Source organism: Cololabis saira, chromosome 16, assembly GCF_033807715.1.
Source record: "Cololabis saira isolate AMF1-May2022 chromosome 16, fColSai1.1, whole genome shotgun sequence".
NCBI classification, from domain to species: Eukaryota; Metazoa; Chordata; class Actinopteri; order Beloniformes; family Belonidae; genus Cololabis; species Cololabis saira.
The window spans coordinates 9,883,924-9,908,940 of NC_084602.1; the positions used below are offsets into that span (position 1 = coordinate 9,883,924).

The window sequence follows — 25,017 nt, forward strand, 5'->3', positions numbered from 1 at the left end:
TAAGATTTAATTCCTTTTTCCACAGGAAAACGAAGGTTTATAGCTTACAACTTTTATCAACTAAAAAAAAGTGACATGTCTACTGTTGTCTGTGTTGGTGCACATTGTGGTTGTGTTACACATACAGGACTGTCTCAGAAAATTAGAATATTGTGATAAAGTCACTTTTATTATTTTAATATTGCTGATCAAGGCTTACAGCTTAAGGAAAACTGAAATATCCTATCTCAAAAAATTAGAATATTCTGGGAATCTTAATCTTAAACTGTAAACCATAATCAGCAATATTAAAATAATAAAAGGCTTGCAATATTTCAGTTGATTTGTAATGAATCCAGAATGTATGACATTTTTGTTTTTTTAATTGCTTTACAGAAAATAAAGAACTTTATCACAATATTCTAATTTTCTGAGACAGTCCTGTAATTATTGCCACAGGAAAGCTTAAGCAAGAAAGCTACACTTACTCTAAGTCGTCTCTAAGAGTCTTTAGAGTATGAAATATTCCCTCAGCCTGCAATAAAACAGACAATACAGACTTTCTCATCTCCTCATTTTTATACCTAATAATACAATGTCAGTGTCGTGTACATAAGAAAACACTATTGACGAATTTATGGATTTCACGCTGTGATCGGTGATCAGCAATATCGGGATCGGCAGATACTGATTTTGGAGATCGGTTATCGCTGATCGGCCCTCAAAATCCTGATCGATGCATCTCTATTATACACAACAATATCACATTCACTTAACTGGACATTCTTTCATTTGCCCAATCCCCATCAACTGGCTCACACCAATGTGGAGGGACAGCGACTTTAATGAGAGTCCTTTGTGAATGAATGAACCTTCACCCTATCCCTAACAGAGTCCAGGAACCCTGCAGTGACAGCTCATTTCAGCCACTTGTATGTCAGTGTTCAGTTCACGCTCCACTGGGAACCTCTGCAGTGAGAACTCATGATTCCCCCCCCCCAGCTCTGCCCGGGGGCTCCACATGTCCGTGGTGAACCAGACTGTCTGCAGCTCTTTTAACTGACATTAATGTGATCAGTCTCTCTTTACGTCGTTAAGAGAGAGACGGTTCAGATAGTATTTCTGAGCTGGAAAACTGCACCTCTGCTACAGATGTTCAATTACACAGTGAAATCGGATCTTTTCATGGACAGACTTTGGGGAACCCCCCCCTCTAAAAGACAGAGTTTGCTGCTGTGTTTAGTTGCTCTCTCTCTTTGACTTAAACTTCCCCTGCTCTTTCACCAGATGGTTCCTTAAACATTTACCAATAACTTGAAGTTATTGAAGAAAAAGGAAAATTGTGTTCATAATTATTTGATGGTGTCTGTCTGAGCAGATGGTGCATCGATGTAAAATACACAGCGACGCGATTCACTGATGTCTAGCGAGTGTTTCTGATACTTTAGTTCCAGTGATGCACTGCAAAAACTCAAAATCTTACCAGGAATATTTGTCGCATTTCTAGTTAAAATGTCTCATTTTTAGTCAAAATAAATCTCATTACAGTTAAAACAAGACTCATCACTGGAAAAAACAACAATTTTCACCTGTTTCAAGTAGATTTTCACTTAAAATAAGTAGAAAAATCTGCCAGTGGAACAAGATTTTTTTGCTTGTAATGAGAAGATAAATCTTGTCCCACTGGCAGATTTTTCTACTTATTTCAAGTGAAAATTTACTTGAAACAGGTGAAAATTGTCAAATAACAAGTTAATTTTCTGGTAACGACTCTTGTTTTAAGTGTAATGAGATTTTTTGACTAAAAATGAGACACTTTAACTAGAAATAAGACAAATATTCCTGGTAAGATTTTGAGTTTTTACAGTGTGACCACGAACTCTAGACTTCAGGCAATCATTGACTGCAAAGGATTTTTATCCAATAGTTAAAAATGAATGTTACATTTACATGTGTCAAAAACTAAAGGGCTTTCATTCTCCAAATACTTCTGGACCTGACTGACTCACTTAACTTTGATAAACCACCCTGCAGGCGGAAGGAAAACATGAACTCCTCCCAGATCATGAGCTGACCCACATGTGTGAAACCAAAGCAGAAGCGAGCAGGAATGATGGTGTGTTTGTCGTGGCTGCGTCTGGCCAGGAGACTCACAGTGTGTTGAGGTTCTTTAACCGCTTGAAGGAGCCCAGCTGTAAATCCCTGATTTTGTTGAACCTCAGGTCTCTGCAAAAGACAAGAGAACACCGTCAAAATTCAGAACAAAACATCATTAAGGATCAGCAATCATTTCAGAGCCCATTAATTCAATCCTTCCAACATTTGCAGTGTGTAGAAAGCAGGTGATGCACATGATCATCCCGGAGGATAATTGGACACGGGACTCATCACACAGGAATGCCTTTGTCGAGCTTTAATCACGAGGCTGGATTTAAATAACATTTGCCCAAAGAAAACAAGCAGCGGGTTATGTGAAGCAGTCAGCGGGTTTTAGGCCCCGTCTCCTGTTTCTCACTAATTTAAAGAGGCTGTGTAATAACAACAAAGTGTGACACGACAACTAATCACTCACTGCGATACGGAAATGAAGTTAAGCGGGAGGTTTGGGTCTGATGCTGCAAACAGCTACGTGAGGAGGAAGTCACTCGTGTAACCAAGACCTCCCACTCTGAACATCCTGCTTGCACATTGATGCCATTTGTGGAGAATTTAAAAAAAAAGTCTCAACTTCAACTAAACTGTTTGTTGAATATAGTTTTTACAAAACAAAGTTTTTCATATCAGAAAAGCTTTCTAAATCCATAATCCTAACTTTACTTTACAATTTCTACGTCAGATGCATTCACACGAGCAGAATTCCCCAAAAAGGGAGATGCTGTAAGAAATGAATAAAATAAGACCAACTATGTTCTATTCACCATTAGAGCTGGGGATCCATTCACATGTCAAGAATCGATCCGATTCTTAAGATTCAGAATCGATTATCACGCTTCGATCCGATTCGATCCGATATTGATTTGGGTTACTGTTAATAAAACTGTTTTTTGAGCTGTTGCATGAATTATATGACTGTCTAGTTCTGCAACATATTAATACTCGTATTATATTGAGATTAAACAGCAAGTATTGGCAGCTAATGATGCTGTAAGGACCAATCAGCTCCCAGAATGCTGATAGAACTGCTTTCAGAAACATCGTGGGTCAGAATTACCAAACACATCCAGGGCAGCAAACAGAGACGGGTGAAATCGCTTTTATTTTTTCCACATTTATGAGAATTTGGTTTTTAACATTTATGCAAATGTAACCCCAAGACAGTATATAAAGCAAAGAAATATAGACAATTTATGCAATTATAACTGAAAACTTTAATGTTCTCATACCTTTAAACATATTTAAAGGCAAAAACATGGCACCAGTTATTCTCGTGTCCAACAAAATATTCCTTTTTTGGGGATAAACAAAAAAAGTACCAAAAGTTGTAATGCAATGATGAAAAAAAAAAAAATAAATAAAAATAAAAATTTAAATCGATCTTTAGACATATGAATCGATTTTTAGGAATTAATATGAGAATCGATTTAAAATCGGAGAATCAATCTTTTCAACACAGGCCTATTCACCATATATGAATTCACCATTCACCAAATATGAAAGGTTGAAAGGGATTTAATTAGGGCTGAAACGATTCCTCGAATAATTTGAGTAATTCGATTACAAAAAATGATCGAGGAATTTTCTCTGCGTCGAGGAATCGTTTTATTTATTTATTTATTTATTTTTTTTTTCGTTTAATTTCACCAGCTCAAATCCTCGTATTACGCCCGGACCACATTTAATGCGACACAACACGCTGACGCTGCGCCGTTAAAGGGGGGAGAAAGAGGCGGCGGGTATGTTTGGTTTTAGTAACATCATGCTCAGGCAGTCTGCAATGGCCCAGACGGGAGACACATGTAGTTCAGTGCTTAACTTTTATTTTTAATCCACGCTATATTATTCTGGTCCGTTCTCCCATGTTCCCCCTCTAAAGCCAAAATTATTGTTCCGCGTTAAATCGACGCAGAGCCTACGCCGCTCTCCGGCGAGGGCGGAGAGCGCCGGTCCGGCTGGCGTTGCCACGGCTACGTCGTAGCCTACGGCGTAGGGTACGCAGCGACGCGCACCATTCTGCGTTGTTGTAACGCGGAACCATAAATCAGCCTTTACCCGGTACATAAACCTCTGTTCCCGCTACAGTTTTAACTAAAAGAAAAGGCAGAAAATGTCAGAAAAATAAAAACGTAATAAAGCTAACTGGGTAGTTTTCATTTCCTTTTATCTCTGTAGTCATTCATGGATAAAACAAGCAGCACTGGTGTCTAATGTGCTCCAATACAGCAGGTCTCAGAAGTTTATTTTGAACACTGCCAAAACTCTAACTTAAAACTTAACTACAACTTAAAATTTGCTTGACACAAATGAAAGTTCAATTGAAACACGTGGGAAAAACACCTAACCTTTTAAGTTATGTGTGTTATCAGGTGTAATGGCATTTTTAGGTTAGAAATAAGAACATTTCTTGGTAAGATCCTTAGTTTTTTGAGTGAAGGCAGTGAATTTGGTCAACTGGTGTAAGTTCAGGGTTTTTAAATGCACAGCAATGAACCTACTGGATTATATAATTTAGTCTTGATGTCAATTAACATCTAACATCTTATGTATATTTATAATTGCTCTTTAACTAAACAAATATGTTTTATCCGATTACTCGATTAATCGATGGAATTTTCAGTAGAATACTCGATTACTAAAATATTCGATAGCTGCAGCCCTAGATTTAATGCACCGACTGAAGAAGATTTATCACCATTTTAATTTTGAAGGCAACCACACGTCTTTAAAAGTTGGGACATAAACAACAAAAGGCTGTTCAAGTAAGTAGTACTAAAGAGAAACACCTGGGAGGAACGACTACAACTAATTAGGTTCATTTCCGATAAGTGGGAGACAGGTTGGGTAGAAAGCAGCATGTTAGAGAGGAAGACAGAAGTAAATACAGCAGTTCAGTGACTGCTAACTGTGAAACGACTGTTTCTCTTCAGTGTAAAATGCAGACGGCTCTTAATCCATCATCAAAAGGTTCCAAAAGTGCGGAGGACTCAACTCTGGATGCCTGTGATCTTCAGGCCCTCAGGCAGCACTTTGTCAAAAACAGACATGTTTGTGTCATAAAGTCACGGCGTGCACTCAGGAACACTTCCAGAAATCAGCGCTAGTAGTGTCATCCACAGATGCAGATTTATGCTCCACCACGCAAAGAGAAAAAGCCATGTGTGGACACACTCCAGGAACAACGTAGCTTCCTGCGGGCCAAAGCTCATTTAAAATGGGCCGAAGCAGAGTGGAAAACTGTCCTGTGGTCGGGCCCGCTGAGATTTGAGACTCCAGTCTAAAAAGGAGGGAAAGGAGCATCTGTGCTTGTTTTCAGCTATCAGTTCAAAATCCTGCATCTCTGATGGTTCGGGGTGTGTTAGTGTCTATGGATGGAGCAGCTGGCACATCTGGAGAGGAAACAGCAACGCTGAAATGTATATATGGTAATCCCTCGCTATAACGCGGTTCACCTTTCACGTCTCGCTGCTTCACAGATTTTTATTGTGCATCGTGTTCTGCATTCTGATTGGCTAAATAGTCTCACCGCTTCTTCACTTCCTGGGTCAATAACGTTGGTCGCTTAGCAACAAGCTGAGAACGGCCAATGAGCTTCAGCAGCAGCTCAAGAACGGGACCCTTTGATGAATCGTTCATTACAGTCTCAGATATAATCGATGGTGGCATGTTGGTTTGTAAGAATCTTTTTCCCCAAAAGAAAAAAAAAAAAAAAAAAAAAAAATGAAATACCCGCCAGTCACACTTTTTCCTACTGGACTTATTGTATTTCTTTTCCTAATCATTTTTCATTTTCTCCCGTTCAAATCCAATTACTCGAGTCGTGGTGGGGCGGTGCTGATCTCCGCAATTTGAAGCCTTGTATAATAATTGTAAAAAAAAATTATATTATAATAAAAAAAAAAAAAGATTGTTACTTCGCGGATTTCACTTATCACGGGTTCTTTTTGGAGCGTAACCCCCATGAAAAACGAGGGATTACTGTACAGGTTTGCAAGTGACATACAGGACTGTCTCAGAAAATTTGAATATTGTGATTTTCTATAATGCAATTAAAAAAACTAAAATGTCATACATGCTGGATTCATTACAAATCAACTGAAATATTGCAAGCCTTTTATTATTTTAATATTGCTGATCATGGCGTACAGTTTAAGAAAACTCAAATATCCTATCTCAAAAAATTTGAATATTCTGGGAATCTTAATCTTAAAACTGTAACTATAATAGTTAGTCTCAAATATAGCTTCGCGGTAGATATGCTGCTATAGGCTTATGCTGCAGGGGGGCACCGACATGATCCGCTGGGCGGTGCCTCTCACCCTTCTTCTCCTCTCCTTTTCCCTGCCTCTCTTCTCCATTACCATTTTTATTTATTATAAATATCTCATAGCTATCATTTTTGTCCATCGTTCCTGTAGTTTCTTGTGCCGGCCCCCCTTTTTTCTCTTTTGTGTTCTGTGTTCCCGGCCCTCCCCCCCCCTCTGGTCATCCACCTGCCTACGTGGATGTCTGCTGTTGCTGCTTCCGCCTGCCTGCACCCCCCCCCCCCCTCTGGTCATCCCGCTGCTGCTTCCACCTGCCTGCTGTGTGCTGCTGACGTCCCTGACTCCCCCAGTCTGGCCTTCGGCAGGAGGGTCCCCCCTTATGATCCAGGTCCTGCTCAAGGTTTCTTCCCTCCTAAAGGGGAGTTTTTCCTTGCCACTGTTTGGCTTAAGGCTTTTCTCCCACTAGGGGAGTTTTTACCTGCCATTGTTTATATAATAATTGCTCGGGGGTTTATGTTTATGTTTATGTTTATGTTTATGTTCATGTTCTGGATCTCTGGAAAGCGTCTAGAGACAACATCTGTTGTATTAGACGCTATATAAATAAAATTGAATTGAATTGAATTGAATTGAATTGAATTGAATTGAATTGAATTAACCATAATCAGCAATATTAAAATAATAAAAGGCTTGCAATATTTCAGTTGATTTGTAATGAATCCAGAATGTATGACATTTTTTAATTGCATTACAGAAAATAAAGAACTTTATCACAATATTCTAATTTTCTGAGACAGTCCTGTATGCGCCCACTCGGACATCGTCTTTGTCAGGGAAGGCCTTGCCTCTTTCAGCAAGACGAAGCTAAACCATCCGGGGCCTCCACCACAACAGCACGGCTGCACAGGAGGAGTCCAGGTCCTGGACGGGCCCGGCTGCAGGCCAGACCTTTCATCAACTGAAGACATTTAGGGCGTCATAACCATCAAAGAAGAGCAAAGCCTGCTGAGCAGCTCCAGTCCTATATCAGACCAGAATCTGACAACATTCCTCTCCTAAAGGCGGTCTCCTCAGCTCCCAGATGTATGCGGGCTGATGTTTGAAAGAAGAGATGCTACGCTGCAGTAAACGTCACTCTGTCATGGCTCTTTTCAGACATGATGCTGCCATCAATTTAAAAGGGGTCTTTGTTTTTCTTAAGATAGTATATTTCATCCAATTAAACCATTTCTGTTTCCTATGATCTATTGTGAATAAAATATGATTTAAGAGAATTCCAAATCTTTGCATTCTGCTTTTAATAACTTTTTACACGGGAGTAATGGCTATGGATCATTTTGGGGAGTTGAATAATGTTGTCGAGCACGAGTCCTGACGGTAGAAAACCTGTACGAGTGTTTCACAGAAGAGGCTGTTGTTTAACGGCTGCGTTGAGTGAGGATGTGCAGGTTTGTTCATGATGTTTTGCTCCAGGGGCAACAGAGGCGTCCGCAGCACAGAGCCAGGCTGCTTTATCGCCGTGTTCAGAGCGCTGGCTCCGAGGCCGCTGCCCCAGCACATGTCTGCAGATAAACTGACCATCTGTTGGACTGCAACTCCACCACACACTCCAGATAAACCTCTCTGTGATGCCTCTCCAAAGACCGGTGTGCTGCGTCTTACTCCAAACACTAAAAGTCCTGCATTACTTGACGCGGAACTGCCAAAGAGATGAAGAAACTACGAACTACATTGACCTGTCCTCCAAAAAGCTCAGCCCCCCCCCTGGTTGGAGTCCAGGCTTCCTCCCTGTGCTCGTATTGGCCAGCGACCTTAGACAGGAAATAATCTCAGGCTTGGTCACACAGCCATAACATACTTCACTTATTATGCAAAGCTGTCGAGACGTGAGGGCGGTGGAAGCCTCGGGATCTGTCTTTCTCAATCAGGAAGAAAAACAGCTTCACGGTTGTTCTGTTTGAGTCTTCATTTGGGGCCAACACAAAAACCTCACACTATTAAATCTGCCCCCTGCATCCTGATTGGATTACATTCTTATTTTTAAATTATACAGGGAGAAGAAGTATGTATTCCTTTGAGATCTTCTGTGGGATGATTACTGCTCATTTTTTATGGAAAAGCCGTCAGACGTGGATCCAGCCGGAGCAGTCCCACTTCCTGCCATGCAGCCTTTGAGTGTGACGATCTTCGGACTGTTTCCATCCAGCTGTCAAAAACATTTGAGGTCAATATTCTAACTGTAACCAAATCAAATATTAAATTATTAAATCATTTTCATCATGTGGCCTGGAGTCATTAAAACTGTGTAAGACAGATTCCTAAAGTGTGATATATGTTTCTACGTTTCTACGCAGGGGGCTCCCCGCTCCGTAACCTCTGCCAGGGCCTCAGATGCATCTCCAGAAATGTTACAACAACAAATGTCCCTGATTGACTTGGTGTTTTTTGTTCTACACGTTACCCGCTGCTACTACTGCTTTGTCATTTGTCATTTGTCAAGTTAGGTAGAAAGAGCGATTGCTGCGTTGTCAACAAAAATGACTGTTCCTCAATATTTATCAGCTCTGGCTCACTACGTCTCTTGACCTGCTCCGTTGGATCTAGCTCAGGGAAGCAAAGAACACGACAAACAGAAGGAAGCTCAGCGCTGCAAGGCAAGTTTATTTGTATAGCACAATTCAACACAAGGTCATTCAAAGTGCTTTACATCAACATTAAAAGCGGCAAGACACTAAAAAGCGGCAATTAAACAGTAAATAACAAATAAAATGAAAGCTGCAAGCAGTGATGAACGGGCGATCGCACCCTTGTGCACGTTCAGGCTGCAGTGGAAGCTTGTATGACTTGCATGTAGATTCTTCAGGCCTGGACATTTAGCAGATGACACCAGCCACGACTCTCTATAACAAACCACTCAAAAGTTATGGAAGAAAGTAGGGACTATCAAATATCGACCAATCAGAAGAAGGGGCGGGGCTAATTTGCACCAATTTTGTTCAAGGACTCAAAACCGAGTCCAATGACACCACCCACCAGTCTTTATGTCAAACCATTCAAAAGTTATAGCAGAAAGTAGGAACTATCAAATAAGGACCAATCAAATGATAGGGGGGTGCGCATTTTGGCGTCTATCATCGCCGCGGTGACGCCTATGACTGAGAAAAAGTAATGCGCGTCGTCGCAAGACCGAGACGCACATTTTGATGTATAACACACCTGGGTGCACGTTACGGTTCTGGCCGTATTAACTGCCGAAGGAATGGCATAAATTGCGCCAAAATTACACGATTAATTCAAAATGTTCAAAATGGCCGACTTCCTGTTCGGTTTCGGCCATGGCGCCAAGAGACTTTTCTTTAAGTTGCGACATGATACAGGTGTGTACCGATTGTCGTGGATGTACGTCCAACCGTATTGTGGGGCTTGAGGCACAAAGTTTTTTCTGTCTGGACCAATCAGATGAAGGGGGGGTGCGCTTTTTTGCGTCTAGCTTCGCCACGGTAACGCTTTTGACTGAGAAACTTCGCACTGTAAGTGCTCGGGCCCTAATGAAATAAAATGATAAGGAGGTAAAATAATTAAAAGCACAAGTTGTTAAAAAGTAAGGGCAGTAGATTACAGCAGGTTCATCTCATTCTTACAATGGCAAGATTTACGTTTCTATACGGTCAAAACATACAAAGACCGGGTCAAATATAGAATTACAAAAGTAATCTGTAACAATTCGTACGGTAAATTAAACCAATTTGACTGTGGACCAGAACCCACACCGCCACCTAGAGGTTCATGGTGTAGTTACAGAACCACGCACACGACCCGGGTCCGATACGCAGGCTATATGTGTGTGTTGCTGCGTAGAAACAAAATCCATGGTCTTGGACCTATAACCGAATATAAGAAAAACCAATAAAGGTCTTCTGAAATTCCTGGCAACTGTTGACATTATTCTTTCACGTCAATAACTATTTTCTCATTTGCAATGTCAAAATCTACTAGAATCTTAGTGGACATGACATAGATATGCTGAACAAACATGGCATTGTTGTGTCCGATCCAACCTGAAACATCTCAGAGACTCAAAGTCGTGTTACCTGTCGTTTGGAATTTTGCAGTGTGTGAATCCCACTCTGACGAGGCTTCCAAAGCCGCTGTGTCTTAACAGAGTGAATGAAACAGTGGACTGCTATAGCGTAGCCTTAGGAGTATGACGTTATTCCATGCTGGAAGGCTCATTACGCAGGGCTGGAGCTTCCAGAGGTGGTACAGACGTTTACGGAGGCATCAAGGGAAAAGGGCGCAGGGACTTTATGAAGTCAAAAGGGAAGTCGGAGGTACGGCAGCAGCAGCAAACTCTGTTATTTGCTTTTCATGAATAACAGAAAGCCAGACAGACACAGAACGCTACTAATTTAATCAAAAATGTGAAACTTCAATGCTTCATTTGGAGATGCAGTTTAATCGAGTGAAGGACTGGAATTTACGTGCCGACGGCTCAACTTATAAAAACTAAGGTATGGCGTATCACAACGAAATCCAGCATTTGTGTTTATCTAAGATGAGCTTTGAACAATTCTCAACGAGGTCGAAAAATGCTTCTCAAGTTTCAAGAGGACTGCCGAAGTATTTGGAGATAAGAAAAGGTTGCTGTCCAGACAACGCCTGGAAGGAGTGCGGGTCTTCTACGAGAGTCATATGTCCTCGGGAAAAGCTTTCTGCAGGAACAAGCTCAGGGCGCAGACATGCTGAGGCAAAGACTGACTCCCTACCTGCCATCAGGGGGAGGACGGGGGAGAGGGGGGGGGAGCAACAGGGCTACGTTCTGCTTCATGAAACACCCCTGGGAGCAGTAGGCCTGTGTTGAAATAAATCGATTTTCCGATTCTAAATCGATTTGTTTCGATTTTTTTCATCATTACATTACAACTTTTGGTATTTTTTTGTTTATGCCCAAAAAAGGAATATTTTGTTGGACACGAGAATAACTGGTGTCATGTTTTTGCCCTTAAATATGTTTAAAGGTATGAAAACATTAAAGTTGTCAGTTATAATTGCATAATTGCAATTGCAAATTGTCTATATTTCAATACTTTATATACTGTCTTGGGGTTACATTTGCATAAAATGATAAAAACCAAGTACAAAAATTTTAAACCGAAATAGACGGAAAATGGAAAAAATTAAAACGGAATGTGGGAAAAAATAAAACTGATTTTATACGTCTCTGTTTGCTGCCCTGGATCTGTTTGATAATTCTGGCCCACATGATGTTTCTGAAAGCAGTTCTATCAGCATTCTGGGAGGTGATTGGTCCTTACAGCATCAATAGCTGTCAATACTTGCTGTTGAATCTCAATATACTACTATAATTAATATGTTGCATAACTACACAGTCATATAATTCATGCAACAGCTCAAAAAAAACAGTTTTAATAACACTAACCAAAATCAATATCGGAATCGAATCGAATCTTAGATTCTGAATCTTAAGAATTGGAATCAAATCGATTCTTGACATTTGAATCGATCCCCAGCCCTACTGTGAGGTGCGTGCATGAAAACCAAGGCTCTCCAGTCTTCCACACACTGCTCATGACTGACCACTTGCAGGAAATATTGTATCCGAATGAGTTTTAGACGACTGGTTGATGAGTGAAACAGTCCCCGCTTGTGCCGGCTGGTATTTTGGCTCATTTCCACGGCCGACGTGACTGTTGTTATTTGCAGAAAAGACTAAATAAGGTCAGGCAGAGAGATGTCTGAGTGTGTGTTTAAAGCATCAGCTCAGCTGTTGACTGTAGGGGAAGGAAAGACTCAGCTCACCAGAATGTCCTGAAAGTGTTGAACCAAATGACATCAGCCCCTACGTTTCCCACAACTGCTTGGAGAGAGACTGAATGCCAACTATATTGCAGATGATGGAAAGGGAAAAGTGGCACTCTGAACTCTGCTTGAGTGAAAGTGCCAAAATCTTTAACTATCCACCCATCAGAAACTTAAACTAATAATCATAACGATCTTGTGGACAATCCAGTCATTACCATAATAATTAATGAAACAAATGAATCCAGTTATGTGCAAAAGACCATGCCCCTTCTGTTACCGTATTTTCGCGACCATAAGGCGCAACTTTTTTTTTTTTTTTTTTTTTTAAATGTGCCGGGCGCCTTAAGAAACGGTGCGCCGTGTCTATTACCTGAATTACGGTAATGTAAGGCCGGCCATGAGAACGGTAAAGGGAGAAGGGGGCGGGTGAAGCTGAATGAGACCATCCACTGAGCTGTTTAATGCGAAACAGAAGATGAAAACTTTTAAGGATTTGCTTGATGTGTAAAGTGAAATAAAATACAATCAAACTAAGTTTTGCTCCCGCTCTATTTAAATAAGCACACTTGTTCTGCAGCGCGCGTGTGTTTTGCATGTCGGAACCGGTGACTTTCCCCGGTTAAAGCAGCGGCTGGAGCAGCGCGGTGATGGGCGCTGCTGCAACCCGACTTCCTGGTTCCCCAAGCGGTCCAATCGACCTGGTTCCCGGCCGCTTTGCGAGCAGAGATTTCTGGGGTCTGTCTCAGGTCTGATCAGCTTCACCCTCCGAAATTTGCAGCCAAATCTGTCGGTTACAAACCCGGTACCGGACCCCGACATGCGCGGGTGTGTATTCGCGGCGCGACACACAGATTCTCATTTATGTAGCGCTTATGTGGCGCAGCTGATGGACAGAAACCTATGGTGATTTTTAAAAGAAAAACTTTGCATAAGACGTTTCCAGCCGGAGTCATTATAAGGACGAATGGAAAGGGGGGGGCTGGATGAAGGGATGATGATGATCAGGTGGCTGAGACAGGTCTGGAAATTCGGACTGGAGCTCCTGTCGGATACAAACCCCGGTACCGGCTCCCCGACAGCGCGTGTGTGAGCGGGTCCAGCGCGGGGGAGCAGACGGGGAGCGGACCCGGGACCAGCGCGGAGCGGGACCCGGGACGCGGGACCCGGGACCCGGGACGCGGGACCCGGGACCCGGGACGCGGGACCCGGGACCCGGGACGCGGGACGCGGGACCCGGGACCGCCGCGGTCGGGATCCGCAGCACAACGCAGCACAACGGGGTATGAAACGTTTATTTTCTTACCTATATTTATTCAGGGGTCTGTCCCAGGTCGGAACAACTTCACCCTGCGAGATTTTCAGGCAAATCTGTCGGTTTGATCTCTGGTAGCCTAACCAAGATGCAGAGGATGCGCTCAGGAGCCGCCAGGCTCCCGCCGCGGGTTTGCCGGGCCAGGGCGCACCATCCCCGGGGCAGATCCGGCCGAAATGCCGCTGGTCTTTCCCCGGGAGCCCCTACTCCCATACAGGTGGGTGGCTTCGGTCCCAGCCGGTCCGAACAGGTCACATTCCCGGTTAAAGCCGCTGTGACGCGCGCTGCTCCACCCCGCTGGGGAGAGACGGGCTCTGCGCGGTGGAGGATCCGCACAACGGGGTATGAAAAGTTTATTTACTGTTGTGCAGAAAGTGACTGACACCGAGGAAATTCGGACTGGCACAGCTGAATTAGCGGAACTCTTTAATGCAGAAACAGAGGTTTTGCTCCCGCTCTATTTTTTTAAATAAGCGCTTGTGTGCTTGTGTGTGCGTTCTGCATGTGTGTGCGTTCTGCAGCGGGTGTGTGTGTTTTCCGGCCGGCGTGTTTTGCGGCACGCGTGTGTGCAGCTCTGCTCTGTAGACTGCGCCTTTTGGGTCGGTGCGCCATATGTATGTTTTAAATCTAAAAATGACACACAAAAATGAGGGTGCGCCTTTCCACACGGTGCGCCGAATGGTCGCGAAAATACGGTAATCCTGGGGTTTTGGTTTTTTTATGTGACCCCAGTGGGATGAACAGCAACAGGAATGTTTCACCATTATTTATTTAATAAAAATGAAGCCAATAAGAAAATGTCATATTGGCAGTACGAATGCACCCATGATTCAATGGCTTGTAGCTATTATAGTTGTGCAGCTTGCACAGCTCTTGCTGGGGCCTAACTACATCACTCCAAAACCTTGTTCATGGTCTTGTGACTAAGACAAACCCAAATCATCATCCCTCCACAACTGTGCTTTGCAGTGGGTCTGATATGTTTCTGCTAAAATGCTGACATCATTCTGGACATTAATGCCAAACATCTCCACGTTGGTCTCATTTGTATGCTGATTTGTTCAGATGCAGTTTTGTGATACTTCCCATGTTCTTTTTTTCTCCTTGCAATTCTTCCAAACCTTTACAGTTGATATGCACAGTGAAGCCTGTAAGCCCTGTAGTTCATTTCATTTCTCTCACTGATCACTGCACACATCCTGACTTTGGGCTTAATCTGCGAGGATGTCCACTCCTAAGGAGACTGGCAGCCGTCTTGAATACTTTCCATACTTGTGAATAAACTTTCTCATTGAAGAACGCTGAACTTCAAAATAGTTTGGAAATGGTTTTATAGCCCTTTTCAGAGTAATGTGGAGAAACAATTCTTCTCTATAGCTTTATGGTCAATGACCATAAGTGCTATGTCTTGGGAAAGACATAAGACCCTTGCTGATGTCTTTCCCTTATGGCACTGTCCTAACACATAACTGAATTTTCCAGCGCACCAAACTACCAACACTGATTTTATGGGAATCTGCACACCCGCTAACGATCTATTAATCAAAAGCTGATTTAATAATCTGGCGGGAATTCACCCCCTTCACCCCCATAGGAGCAGTAAGGGGTTATTTGGTATTGACCACATTATTATTATTTTTCTGGCTTCATAACCAGATGATTATATTATGTTTTTTCCAGGCATGCATTAAAAAAAACATAGATATAAAATTGTTGCAAGACTGCAAAGACTGCACTTATGAGTCTCTTTTTGAAAACATGGAGGCAAAAGTCCACAACTGTTTCAGTACAATAAAACTGCAAATCAAGACTAAACTGTGTCAAAGGAGCATGATGATCTCTGATCCTGCTTTGTGGTTGTTTGAAACTAGAATAAAGCATGGCGGGGGTGGAGGGGGGTGAGTAAGACTGTAGAGGATAAAACAGGACAAATTATGGAGCACATTTATAAAAACTAAGCATTTTACACAGTAATGAAGTAACCGGAGACCACCGCAATGATGTCCCACAAGATTTCTGGCAATTTCATCAAATTTGTTCCAAGACTTGTGAAATAAGCCTTGTAGGTCTCACTAATGTGTTTGGATGGCGGCGAGCCAGAGGGATTGGTTTTACTTTAACAAAGGACCTGAAAATGAACTGCCTCTCGGCCTCAATTACCCACGCAGGATTGGTAAACAGGCTAAACGCATGAGAACATAGCAAACAGAGGCATTCTTAATACAGTATTACACTCCATACTCCAAGACAATGTAGGTGAGATTTTCCCATGAATTTGCTGCATAATAAACCTAAATTCTCTGAGCTTTCTAATCTGGACGAGCTTAAAAACCTGCTCACAGTGATTCAGATAGACCGAGTCTAAAAGCTCTGACCCCACCCCTACAAGAAGCTCCAAGTTCTTATTGATGCTTAGCAACATCCAAAATGAGTGCTGCCAGAGCTTAGAAGAGGACTGGGGGGCTGAAACGAGGCTGATCAAGGCTAAGCAGGGCTATCTGACGGGGGGCAGCAGTCCAGGGAGGCACTGACCCGGTATCAGGATCAGATATTGGTCTTAATATTGATGCAATATGTGGATTGGCTACGGGAAAAGTAAACCAATCCACAAGCTGACCCAGCGTCACCAGTCAGTCAGCTGGGGGGGGGACTCCGCACATCGAAGCCCATCACAAGTACAGGTTCCCCCCAGGGCTGTGTCCTAAGCCCTCTGCTGTTCTGTCTGCTGACCTATGACTGCACTACCACATTCAAAACCATCCATCCATCCATCAATCCATCGCCCGCCGCTTATCCGTTCCCGGGTCGTGGGGGCAGCAGCCTCAGCAGGGATGCCCAGACTTCCTTCACCCCAGACACTTCCTCCAACTCTTCCGGGGGGAGTCCGAGGCGTTCCCAGGCCAGCCGAGAGACATAGTCTCTCCAGCGTGTCCTGGGTATTCCCCGGGGTCTCCTCCCGGTGGGACATGCCTGGAACTCCTCCCTATGTCATCTCCTCCAGGTTCTTTATCTTTATTTTTGTTGTCTTCTTCGTTTAGATCACACAATCAAATACGTCACAGCAGTTTCGCTCCAACCTCCTACTTCCGCTCCAGGTGCTGAATTGTTGTGGAAAAGAAACCAGGCCGAGTTGAGTCGAGCCGAGCCGAGCTGAGATGAGTAGAGCTGAGTTTCCACTGACTAGTGGAAAAGTGCCATAACTCTTACTCAATGTGGACGAGACCAAAGAGGTTGTAATAAACTACAGGAGGTCTAATTGACCCCTTTTCAGCATTCTGATTGGTTCCTAACTGACCAGTTGAAGCTACCTGCTAAAGACAATTCAATAAAACCTCAAGAAAAATAATGAAAGGAGAGAATATTTCTCCTTTTAGATGCTGGTATCTTCTACACACCAGCTATCTTCTCCAACCAATCCACTGTGGTGAAGAAATATGAGACCAGGCCATTATTCAAGAATGTCACATAATAAATCAGTTGTTTCTTAATGCTGCAGGACACGGTTGCTTCATGCTGCATCTGCCACACATCTGTTCAGTCCTGTCACAGCAGGAGCATTTCAGGGCACATACAGCATGGCATTGTGGGTTTTACAGACGGTGGAGTTGCTGTATACAAAATAATATTAGCCTTGGACGGAGACCAGAGTAAGATTTTAATGTTTAAATATCTTTATCTACTGTATGGTTAATTCAACCTACCACTCTAGTGAATCATTATTTTTATTCTAAATCTCCCAATTTCAAGGTTTTATCGGTGTGTGGTAGATGCTAATTTTATCCCCTGAGGTAAACAGAGTTGTGGCGTTTTCTTCATCCAAGTTAAAACCACAGGAGAAAGAAGGAAACTCCCTGTGGCTGAGCTGGATTAATGCAATAAACCACCTGCCTGCTCTGTGGCTGCAGTCAGCAGCGAAGAGACTGAACAAAGTCAGACCTGCAGGTATTTAGGTGTCAGAAGTGACTAACAACTCAAACTTAACCCTGTCACTTTGTTCTGTGCCCCTGTGTCTGAAAATCTGTCATCCAATAAACTGCTCAGGTTTACAGGGTTCATCTCCAGCTAACTTCAGCTTCAAATCACTGTGTGTGTTTGGTGTTCGGGAGTTGATGTGGCTGATGTGTAACAATGATGATGATTGTAACAATGCTTTTGTAACAAGTTTGGGCCTATAAGAGGGATCAGTACCAATTAACTGTGTCTGAGAGTGAAATCCCCCAACTTGAGAATAAGACAAGTGGCTTTTCTTTATTCCATATGGCACAAGCTGCTTCAGGGGGTTTCTGAGTGGACTTGTTTGAGCTGTGCTAGTGTTATCTGGGGACTTGCAGTAATTTGTAATAATCACGGAGGACATCTGTGAATTTCATCCAGCATGAATGCCTCATGTCTGTGATTTATATCGTAAAAATTCCACAGCAAATTACCAACCCTATTACATCAAACTGCGAGGTCATGAGATCATTTGAATTATTTGCCATTGTACATCTAAGTAGTTCATTTGTTGATAAGTCTTTTTTTTTAAATGTCCCTCACGTAACCTTACAGAGGATATGGAGATGATTTTAAATTCACAGCTTATATCCTTATGATAATTCTGGCTGAAAAATATAAAGAAAATGAGTCAGCATGAGCCTTCACAAAGAGACCTTGAGGAAGCAAGAAACGCTGAGCAGCAGAGGAGCAGGGATGAGCTGATGACATGCACGACCACAAAAGGCGTCTTGCATCCAGCTCAAAGGCTTGTGTGACAGCACAAACACCTCTGTAAACATGTACTGTTCAGTTGAACATCACCACGGCAACTTAAGCAGAAACCTTGTTGCATATTTTTCAGGTTTTGTCACCTATCTAAATGTGAAGTGAAAAGATGCTTCCAATTCAATATTCACGTTTATGTTGAGTAAATGATCATTGTTGAACCTATCACAGGCTTTGATGACACATTTTAGGATAAACATTTTCAAATAATGGTAAGACAGCCTTTGCTCATCCTGTGTGAATCTGCTACCGCAAAACAAAGAGGTTGTCCTAGTCCCCAAGACTGTACTACTCCCCGAGACTGTACTACTCCCGAGACCGGCCTAGTCCCCGAAGCCGTCGTAATCCCCAGACCGTCCTAGTCCCAAGGCCATACTTGGCCCCAGAGACAGTACCAGTCCCAAAGGCCGCCCTAGTCCCCGAGATTGTCATGGTCCCAGAGGCCGTCATAGTCCCCAGACCGTCCTGGTCCACGAGGTTGTCATAGTTCCCGAGGCCGTCCTAGACTCCAGAGGCCGTCCTAGTCCCCAGACCGTCCTAGTCCCCAGACCGTCCTAGTCCCTGAGGCCTTCCTAGTCCCCAGACCGTCCTAGTCCCCGAGGCCGTCCTAGTCCCCAGACCGTCCTAGTCCCCGAGGCCGTCCTAGTCCCCGAGGCCGTCCTAGTCCCCGAGGCCGTCCTAGTCCCCAGACCGTCCTAGTCCCCAGACCGTCCTAGTCCCCAGACCGTCCTAGTCCCTGAGACCGTCCTAGTCCCAGAGGCCGTCCTAGTCCCCAGACCGTCCTAGTCCCCAGACCGTCCTAGTCCCCAGACCGTCCTAGTCCCCAGACCGTCCTAGTCCCCGAGGCCGTCCTAGTCCCCAGACCGTCCTAGTCCCCGAGGCCGTCCTAGTCCCCAGACCGTCCTAGTCCCCGAGGCCGTCCTAGTCCCCAGACCGTCCTAGTCCCCGAGGCCGTCCTAGTCCCCAGACCGTCCTAGTCCCCAGACCGTCCTAGTCCCTGAGACCGTCCTAGTCCCAGAGGCCGTCCTAGTCCCCAGACCGTCCTAGTCCCCAGACCGTCCTAGTCCCCAGACCGTCCTAGTCCCCGAGGCCGTCCTAGTCCCCAGACCGTCCTAGTCCCCGAGGCCATACTTGGCCCCAGAGACAGTACCAGTCCCAAAGGCCGCCCTAGTCCCCGAGATTGTCATGGTCCCAGAGGCCGTCATAGTCCCCAGACCGTCCTGGTCCACGAGGTTGTCATAGTTCCCGAGGCCGTCCTAGACTCCAGAGGCCGTCCTAGTCCCCAGACCGTCCTAGTCCCCAGACCGTCCTAGTCCCTGAGGCCTTCCTAGTCCCCAGACCGTCCTAGTCCCCGAGGCCGTCCTAGTCCCCAGACCGTCCTAGTCCCCGAGGCCGTCCTAGTCCCCAGACCGTCCTAGTCCCCGAGGCCGTCCTAGTCCCCAGACCGTCCTAGTCCCCAGACCGTCCTAGTCCCCAGACCGTCCTAGTCCCTGAGACCGTCCTAGTCCCAGAGGCCGTCCTAGTCCCCAGACCGTCCTAGTCCCCAGACCGTCCTAGTCCCCAGACCGTCCTAGTCCCCAGACCGTCCTAGTCCCCAGACCGTCCTAGTCCCCGAGGCCGTCCTAGTCCCCAGACCGTCCTAGTCCCCGAGGCCGTCCTAGTCCCCAGACCGTCCTAGTCCCCGAGGCCGTCCTAGTCCCCAGACCGTCCTAGTCCCCGAGGCCGTCCTAGTCCCCAGACCGTCCTAGTCCCCAGACCGTCCTAGTCCCTGAGACCGTCCTAGTCCCAGAGGCCGTCCTAGTCCCCAGACCGTCCTAGTCCCCAGACCGTCCTAGTCCCCAGACCGTCCTAGTCCCCAGACCGTCCTAGTCCCCGAGGCCGTCCTAGTCCCCAGACCGTCCTAGTCCCCGAGGCCGTCCTAGTCCCCAGACCGTCCTAGTCCCCAGACCGTCCTAGTCCCTGAGACCGTCCTAGTCCCAGAGGCCGTCCTAGTCCCCAGACCGTCCTAGTCCCCAGACCGTCCTAGTCCCCAGACCGTCCTAGTCCCTGAGGCCGTCCTAGTCCCCAGACCGTCCTAGTCCCTGAGGCCGTCCTAGTCCCCAGACCGTCCTAGTCCCCATGGCCGACCTAGTCCCCAGACCGTCCTAGTCCCCAGACCGTCCTAGTCCCTGAGGCCGTCCTAGTCCCCAGACCGTCCTAGTCCCCATGGCCGTCCTAGTCCAGAGACCATACTACTCCCGAGACCGTCCTAGTCCCCAGACCGTCCTAGTCCCCAGACCGTCCTAGTCCCCGAGGCTTTACTAGTCCCAGAGGCCGTCCTAATCCCCCGGGGAAGTCATGATCCCCAAAGCCGCCCTAGTCCCCAGACCGTCCTAGTCCCAAGGCCGTACTAGTCCCCCAGACCGTGTTGGCCCCAGAGACTGTCCTAGTCCCTGAGGCCGTCATGGTCTCCAAGACCGTACTAATCCCAGAGACTGTACTAGCCCCCGAGGCCGCCATAGTCCCCGAGGCCGTCCTAGTCCCCTAAGCCGTCCTAGTCCCTGAGGCTCTACTAGTCCCTGAGGCCGCACTAGTCCAGAGACAGTACTAGTCCCAGAGGTCGTATTACTCCCGAGACCGTCCTAGTCCCCGAAGCCGTTCTAGTCTCCAGACCGTCCTAGTCCCCGAGGCCGTCCTAGTCCAGAGACCATACTAGTCCCAGAGGCCGTCCTAATCCCCCGGGGAAGTCATGATTCCCAAAGCCGCCCTAGTCCCCAGACCGTCCTAGTCCCAAGGCCGTACTAGTCCCAGAGGCCGTCATGGTCTCCGAGACCGTACTAGTCCCCGAGGCCGCACTAGTCCCGTACGTAGCTGGCATCAGTGTACGTCTAAGTCCAAAGCCGCGGAGCCAATCACACAGCAGCCGCTCCCGTTGAAGAGGCGATGTTAAGGAGACGAGGAGGTCAGTCTACCTTAAACCACTCACCATAATTTGGTTTGAATTTCCCACATTCCCTTCATACATGAGGAGATTGGGTCAACTTGTAAAAAAAAGAAAAAAGGTGGACATGTTATGTCTCCATAAAACGAAAGACAAAACACAGACACAAATAACGGGGCTGTCTTGCTTCAGTAGATCCTACCTGCAGATATGCAAACTGAAGGCAGACAAAACAAACCGGTGCTACTCGGCACATTGAACATCAGAAGTAGACCAGGAGCAGAGTTTAGCAGCGGGTTGCTGGCTGATGCCTGTCTGGTGTCTGGTGACTGCACTGCAGATGAAATGTGCTACGACTGCATTCAGAAACATTTATTGAAGCTTGGCGAAGCCTCTTTAATTAACTTACTTTAACTATTAACTTACCTAAACCGAGCAGCTAGAAGTCTTGTAGCATAATTTGGGTTTGATTAAAACCTCACCTGAAGAATCTGTCTACGTCCCACAGACGGTCTATAAGAGATGAACACAGGCTTCCTGTATGTGAGCTGAAGGCATTAGCTGAACGCCGACCCCAAAGCCTCACAAATAGCTCAGGTTATCCTCATTTCTTCTCTGAAGTCAGCAATCGTTCGTCACTTGTGGCCAGAAGAAGCACCAGAATCAGACCGCTGGGCCCTAGCACCACAAACTAGTGGAGCAGAAGATCCCCAAATCCAGCACATAATAGTCGTGTTTTAGACTAGCATGACCTAGGGGTGGGCGATATGACCTAAAATTAATATCACGGTATTTTTCATCTTTTGAACGGTGACGGTATAATATCACGGTATTTTTTGGTACGTTTTGGGAGGAGTAGCCTGTCCTGTCCCTTTATGTGAATAAGGTTAATATTTTTATATATATTTTATTATATATATATATATATATATATATATATTAGGGCTGCACGATTCTGGACAAAATGAGAATCACGATTTTTTTGCTTAGAATTGAGATCACGATTCTCTCACGATTTTTTTCCAATATAAAATGTATTGCACTTATTACTTTAACTTTGCAACGGCTGAACAAAAATATAATAACAATAAACATCTCTTGTCTTCTTTACACAAACCTTTGAATAATTTAAACAATAATAACAATTTTGAACAATATTTGTTCCTCCCTGAGTTGAACACCCTTTCAGAAAGGGGACTTGTAACAGATCCTGTAGTTCTGAGGCAACAAATTATTCCTCTGGCTGGGATGAACCCCCCATTGCCTTTTGCTGCTATTAAGAAGCTGCCGATACAAAAGGTAAACGTTACAAAAAATATGATGGTGCCTGATAAAAGACTGGCATCAACTTTGTAACAGCTGACATTGAACATAAAAACAATAAACATCTCTCTTGTCTTTAAATAATTTAAACAATAATAACAATTTAACAATATTTGTTCCTCCCTGAGTTGAACACCCTTTCAGAAAGGGGACTTGTAACAGATCCTGTAGTTCTGAGGCAACAAATTATTCCTCTGGCTGCTTTTTGCTGTAATAGCTGACATTGAACATAAAAACAATAAACATCTCTCTTGTCTTTAAATAATTTTAACAATAACAATTTTAACAATATTTATGTGCAATATGTGTCAGGTTATGAGAAAGGTAGATGTTTCTCCAAATGTAATCCACAATCATTAACAAAATATAACAAACATGACAACATGATAGTTGACCATGACAGGACTACAACAACCTAGAACATAGGCCTAGTCCTTTTTTATGCAGCCATCTTTAAAAAAAAAAAAAAAAAAAAAAAAATTTTTTTTTTTTTTTTTTTTTTTAATCGTCGTCATTTGGAAATGAGATCGCGTTCAAGCATGAATCGAGATCGCGATTTTTTTACGATTAATCGTGCAGCCCTAATATATATATATATATATATATATATATATATATATATATATATATATATATATATATATATATATATATATATATTATATTATATTTATTTTTATTATATTATATTTTAAATATTTTGTAAACCTGTTTTAAAATGTAATACTGGACCTCGGTTGGGCTGGTTGGACAGCGGGTGGTGGAAAATTTCCCTTAATTTTAAATCCAAAACTTGACAGGTTTATGCCATGAGTATTCATATAGAGTAATCCCTTGTTTTTCGAGAGGGTTACGTTCCAAAAAGAACCCGTGATAAGTGATATTCACATAGTAGCAACCCTTTTTTTTTTTTTTATAATTATTATACAAAGCTTCAAATTGCGGAGTTCAACACCGCCTCGCACGTATTTCCCTGCTCTTCTGAGCCGCTCCATCCCGACTCGCGCTGCAGCGTCTTTTTCTTCTAAAGCCCGCGGTAAAGGTGTGTTTTTTCGAGAGAAGAACATGGTTATGGGTATTTTTTTGTCACTCCTTTTTTCTTCTGGGCAAAAAGATTCTTTTAAACCGACATTCATTAATTTTTTCTCCATCTTGAAGTGGGTGACTGGTATTCCAGCAGGTTGAAACAGCGCTCTGCGCTCCGCTGCCGTCAAAGACCCGCCCAGCTCCACTTCTGATTGGCTAGTGTTAGTTTGGTTGAACCAGAGCTGCTTTCCTCTCATTCCATTGGTAGACGAATACGGTTGACTAAGACTTTTTTTTTTCTCTCAAACTTTTTTTTTTTTTTTTTTTAAGCAGTCAAACTCGCACGCCGAGAAAAAAAACTCCATACGCCGGGGATCCGGCACGGTGCCGGAATACTTTAAGCCCTGTCATTTCTTACTACTCTTGTCGTAAGGTGTAGCAGCAGTAAGGATGCCTGCAGTGAAAGCTGTGTGTACTCTTGGGACGTGCTCCGCTGGTGCTGCTCGGCAGCACCAGCGGAGCAGCGGTTCCAGCGGGACCAGCACCAGCTGCTGGTCGCACTTGCGCTCGTTTTGGCCCGGGTTGCCTCTTCATATTCACGGGCGTGCGTATTTTTTAAGTGATGAAACAGGTTGCTTGTGTTTCCACCTCTTGCTGTCACAACACGGCAGCAAACCTTGCATATCCCCGACGTTTTTAATGCCTTATTTAGGCTTATTATTTTATAATTGATTTATTACGGTATTGACGGTATTGCAAAATCCATGTCGTGGCGCAGTTTCACACCGGTGATGACTATGACACCGGTGTACCGCCCACCCCTAGCATGACCCCAAACAGAAGGAAGGGCCAAGAAACATGTCACAGCCCTTCCAGACAGAGAGCAGAAGCTGCTAGTTTAGAGCCCGGATGATCTGCCTGAACTTGTTAAGACCAAACGTGATCTCCTGCCAGCAGCATACAGCACCGAGTCAACCCCCCCCTGAAAGAAGCCAGTGACCGCGGCCCCGTAAAACTACCCCGAACCACCTATGGAAACCTCATCAGAGCACTCATTTAGAACACAGCAAATTAGCTGTTCTTTCCTGTGGAGTCACCCGTGGAAGCGACAGGACTAAAAACAAAAAACCCATCCAATTATGGTGAGTGACCCAGGCAAGGTGGGTGGACCACTGGCTCGTGTGTCAAAGTCTCCTCATCTTCAGTGAGCAGGTACTGCACATTCACATGGTCTGGAGGTGTGGCTGTGGAGGCTGTACTGAAGGAAGGGGGGTTGTTTTCAGAACCTCCCTGACCATAACGAGTTGTTCCAGCGTATCTTACGCAAGCTTCTATTACACCCACCTCCTAATATTGCAAACAGCATGCCAGGTGCAAGTGTAACATTAGTTTAAGATTAAAGTTTAGCTACGATACGTCACAGCAGACTAGAAGTGAAAAACCATTCAAACCTG

The 25,017-nt window shown here is 44.5% G+C and overlaps 1 protein-coding gene across 3 annotated transcripts in view; it reads right to left on the bottom strand.

Annotated features, from left to right (window-relative positions):
- Window positions 1-25,017, bottom strand: part of LOC133462084 (peroxidasin) — a 137,359-nt gene that overhangs the window by 101,130 nt on the left and 11,212 nt on the right. For all 3 annotated transcript variants that reach the window (XM_061743206.1, XM_061743205.1, XM_061743204.1), the window contains exon 2: window positions 2,134-2,205. In XM_061743206.1, the coding sequence (XP_061599190.1) occupies window positions 2,134-2,205 (72 nt within the window). The remainder of the gene's footprint in view (window positions 1-2,133; window positions 2,206-25,017) is intronic.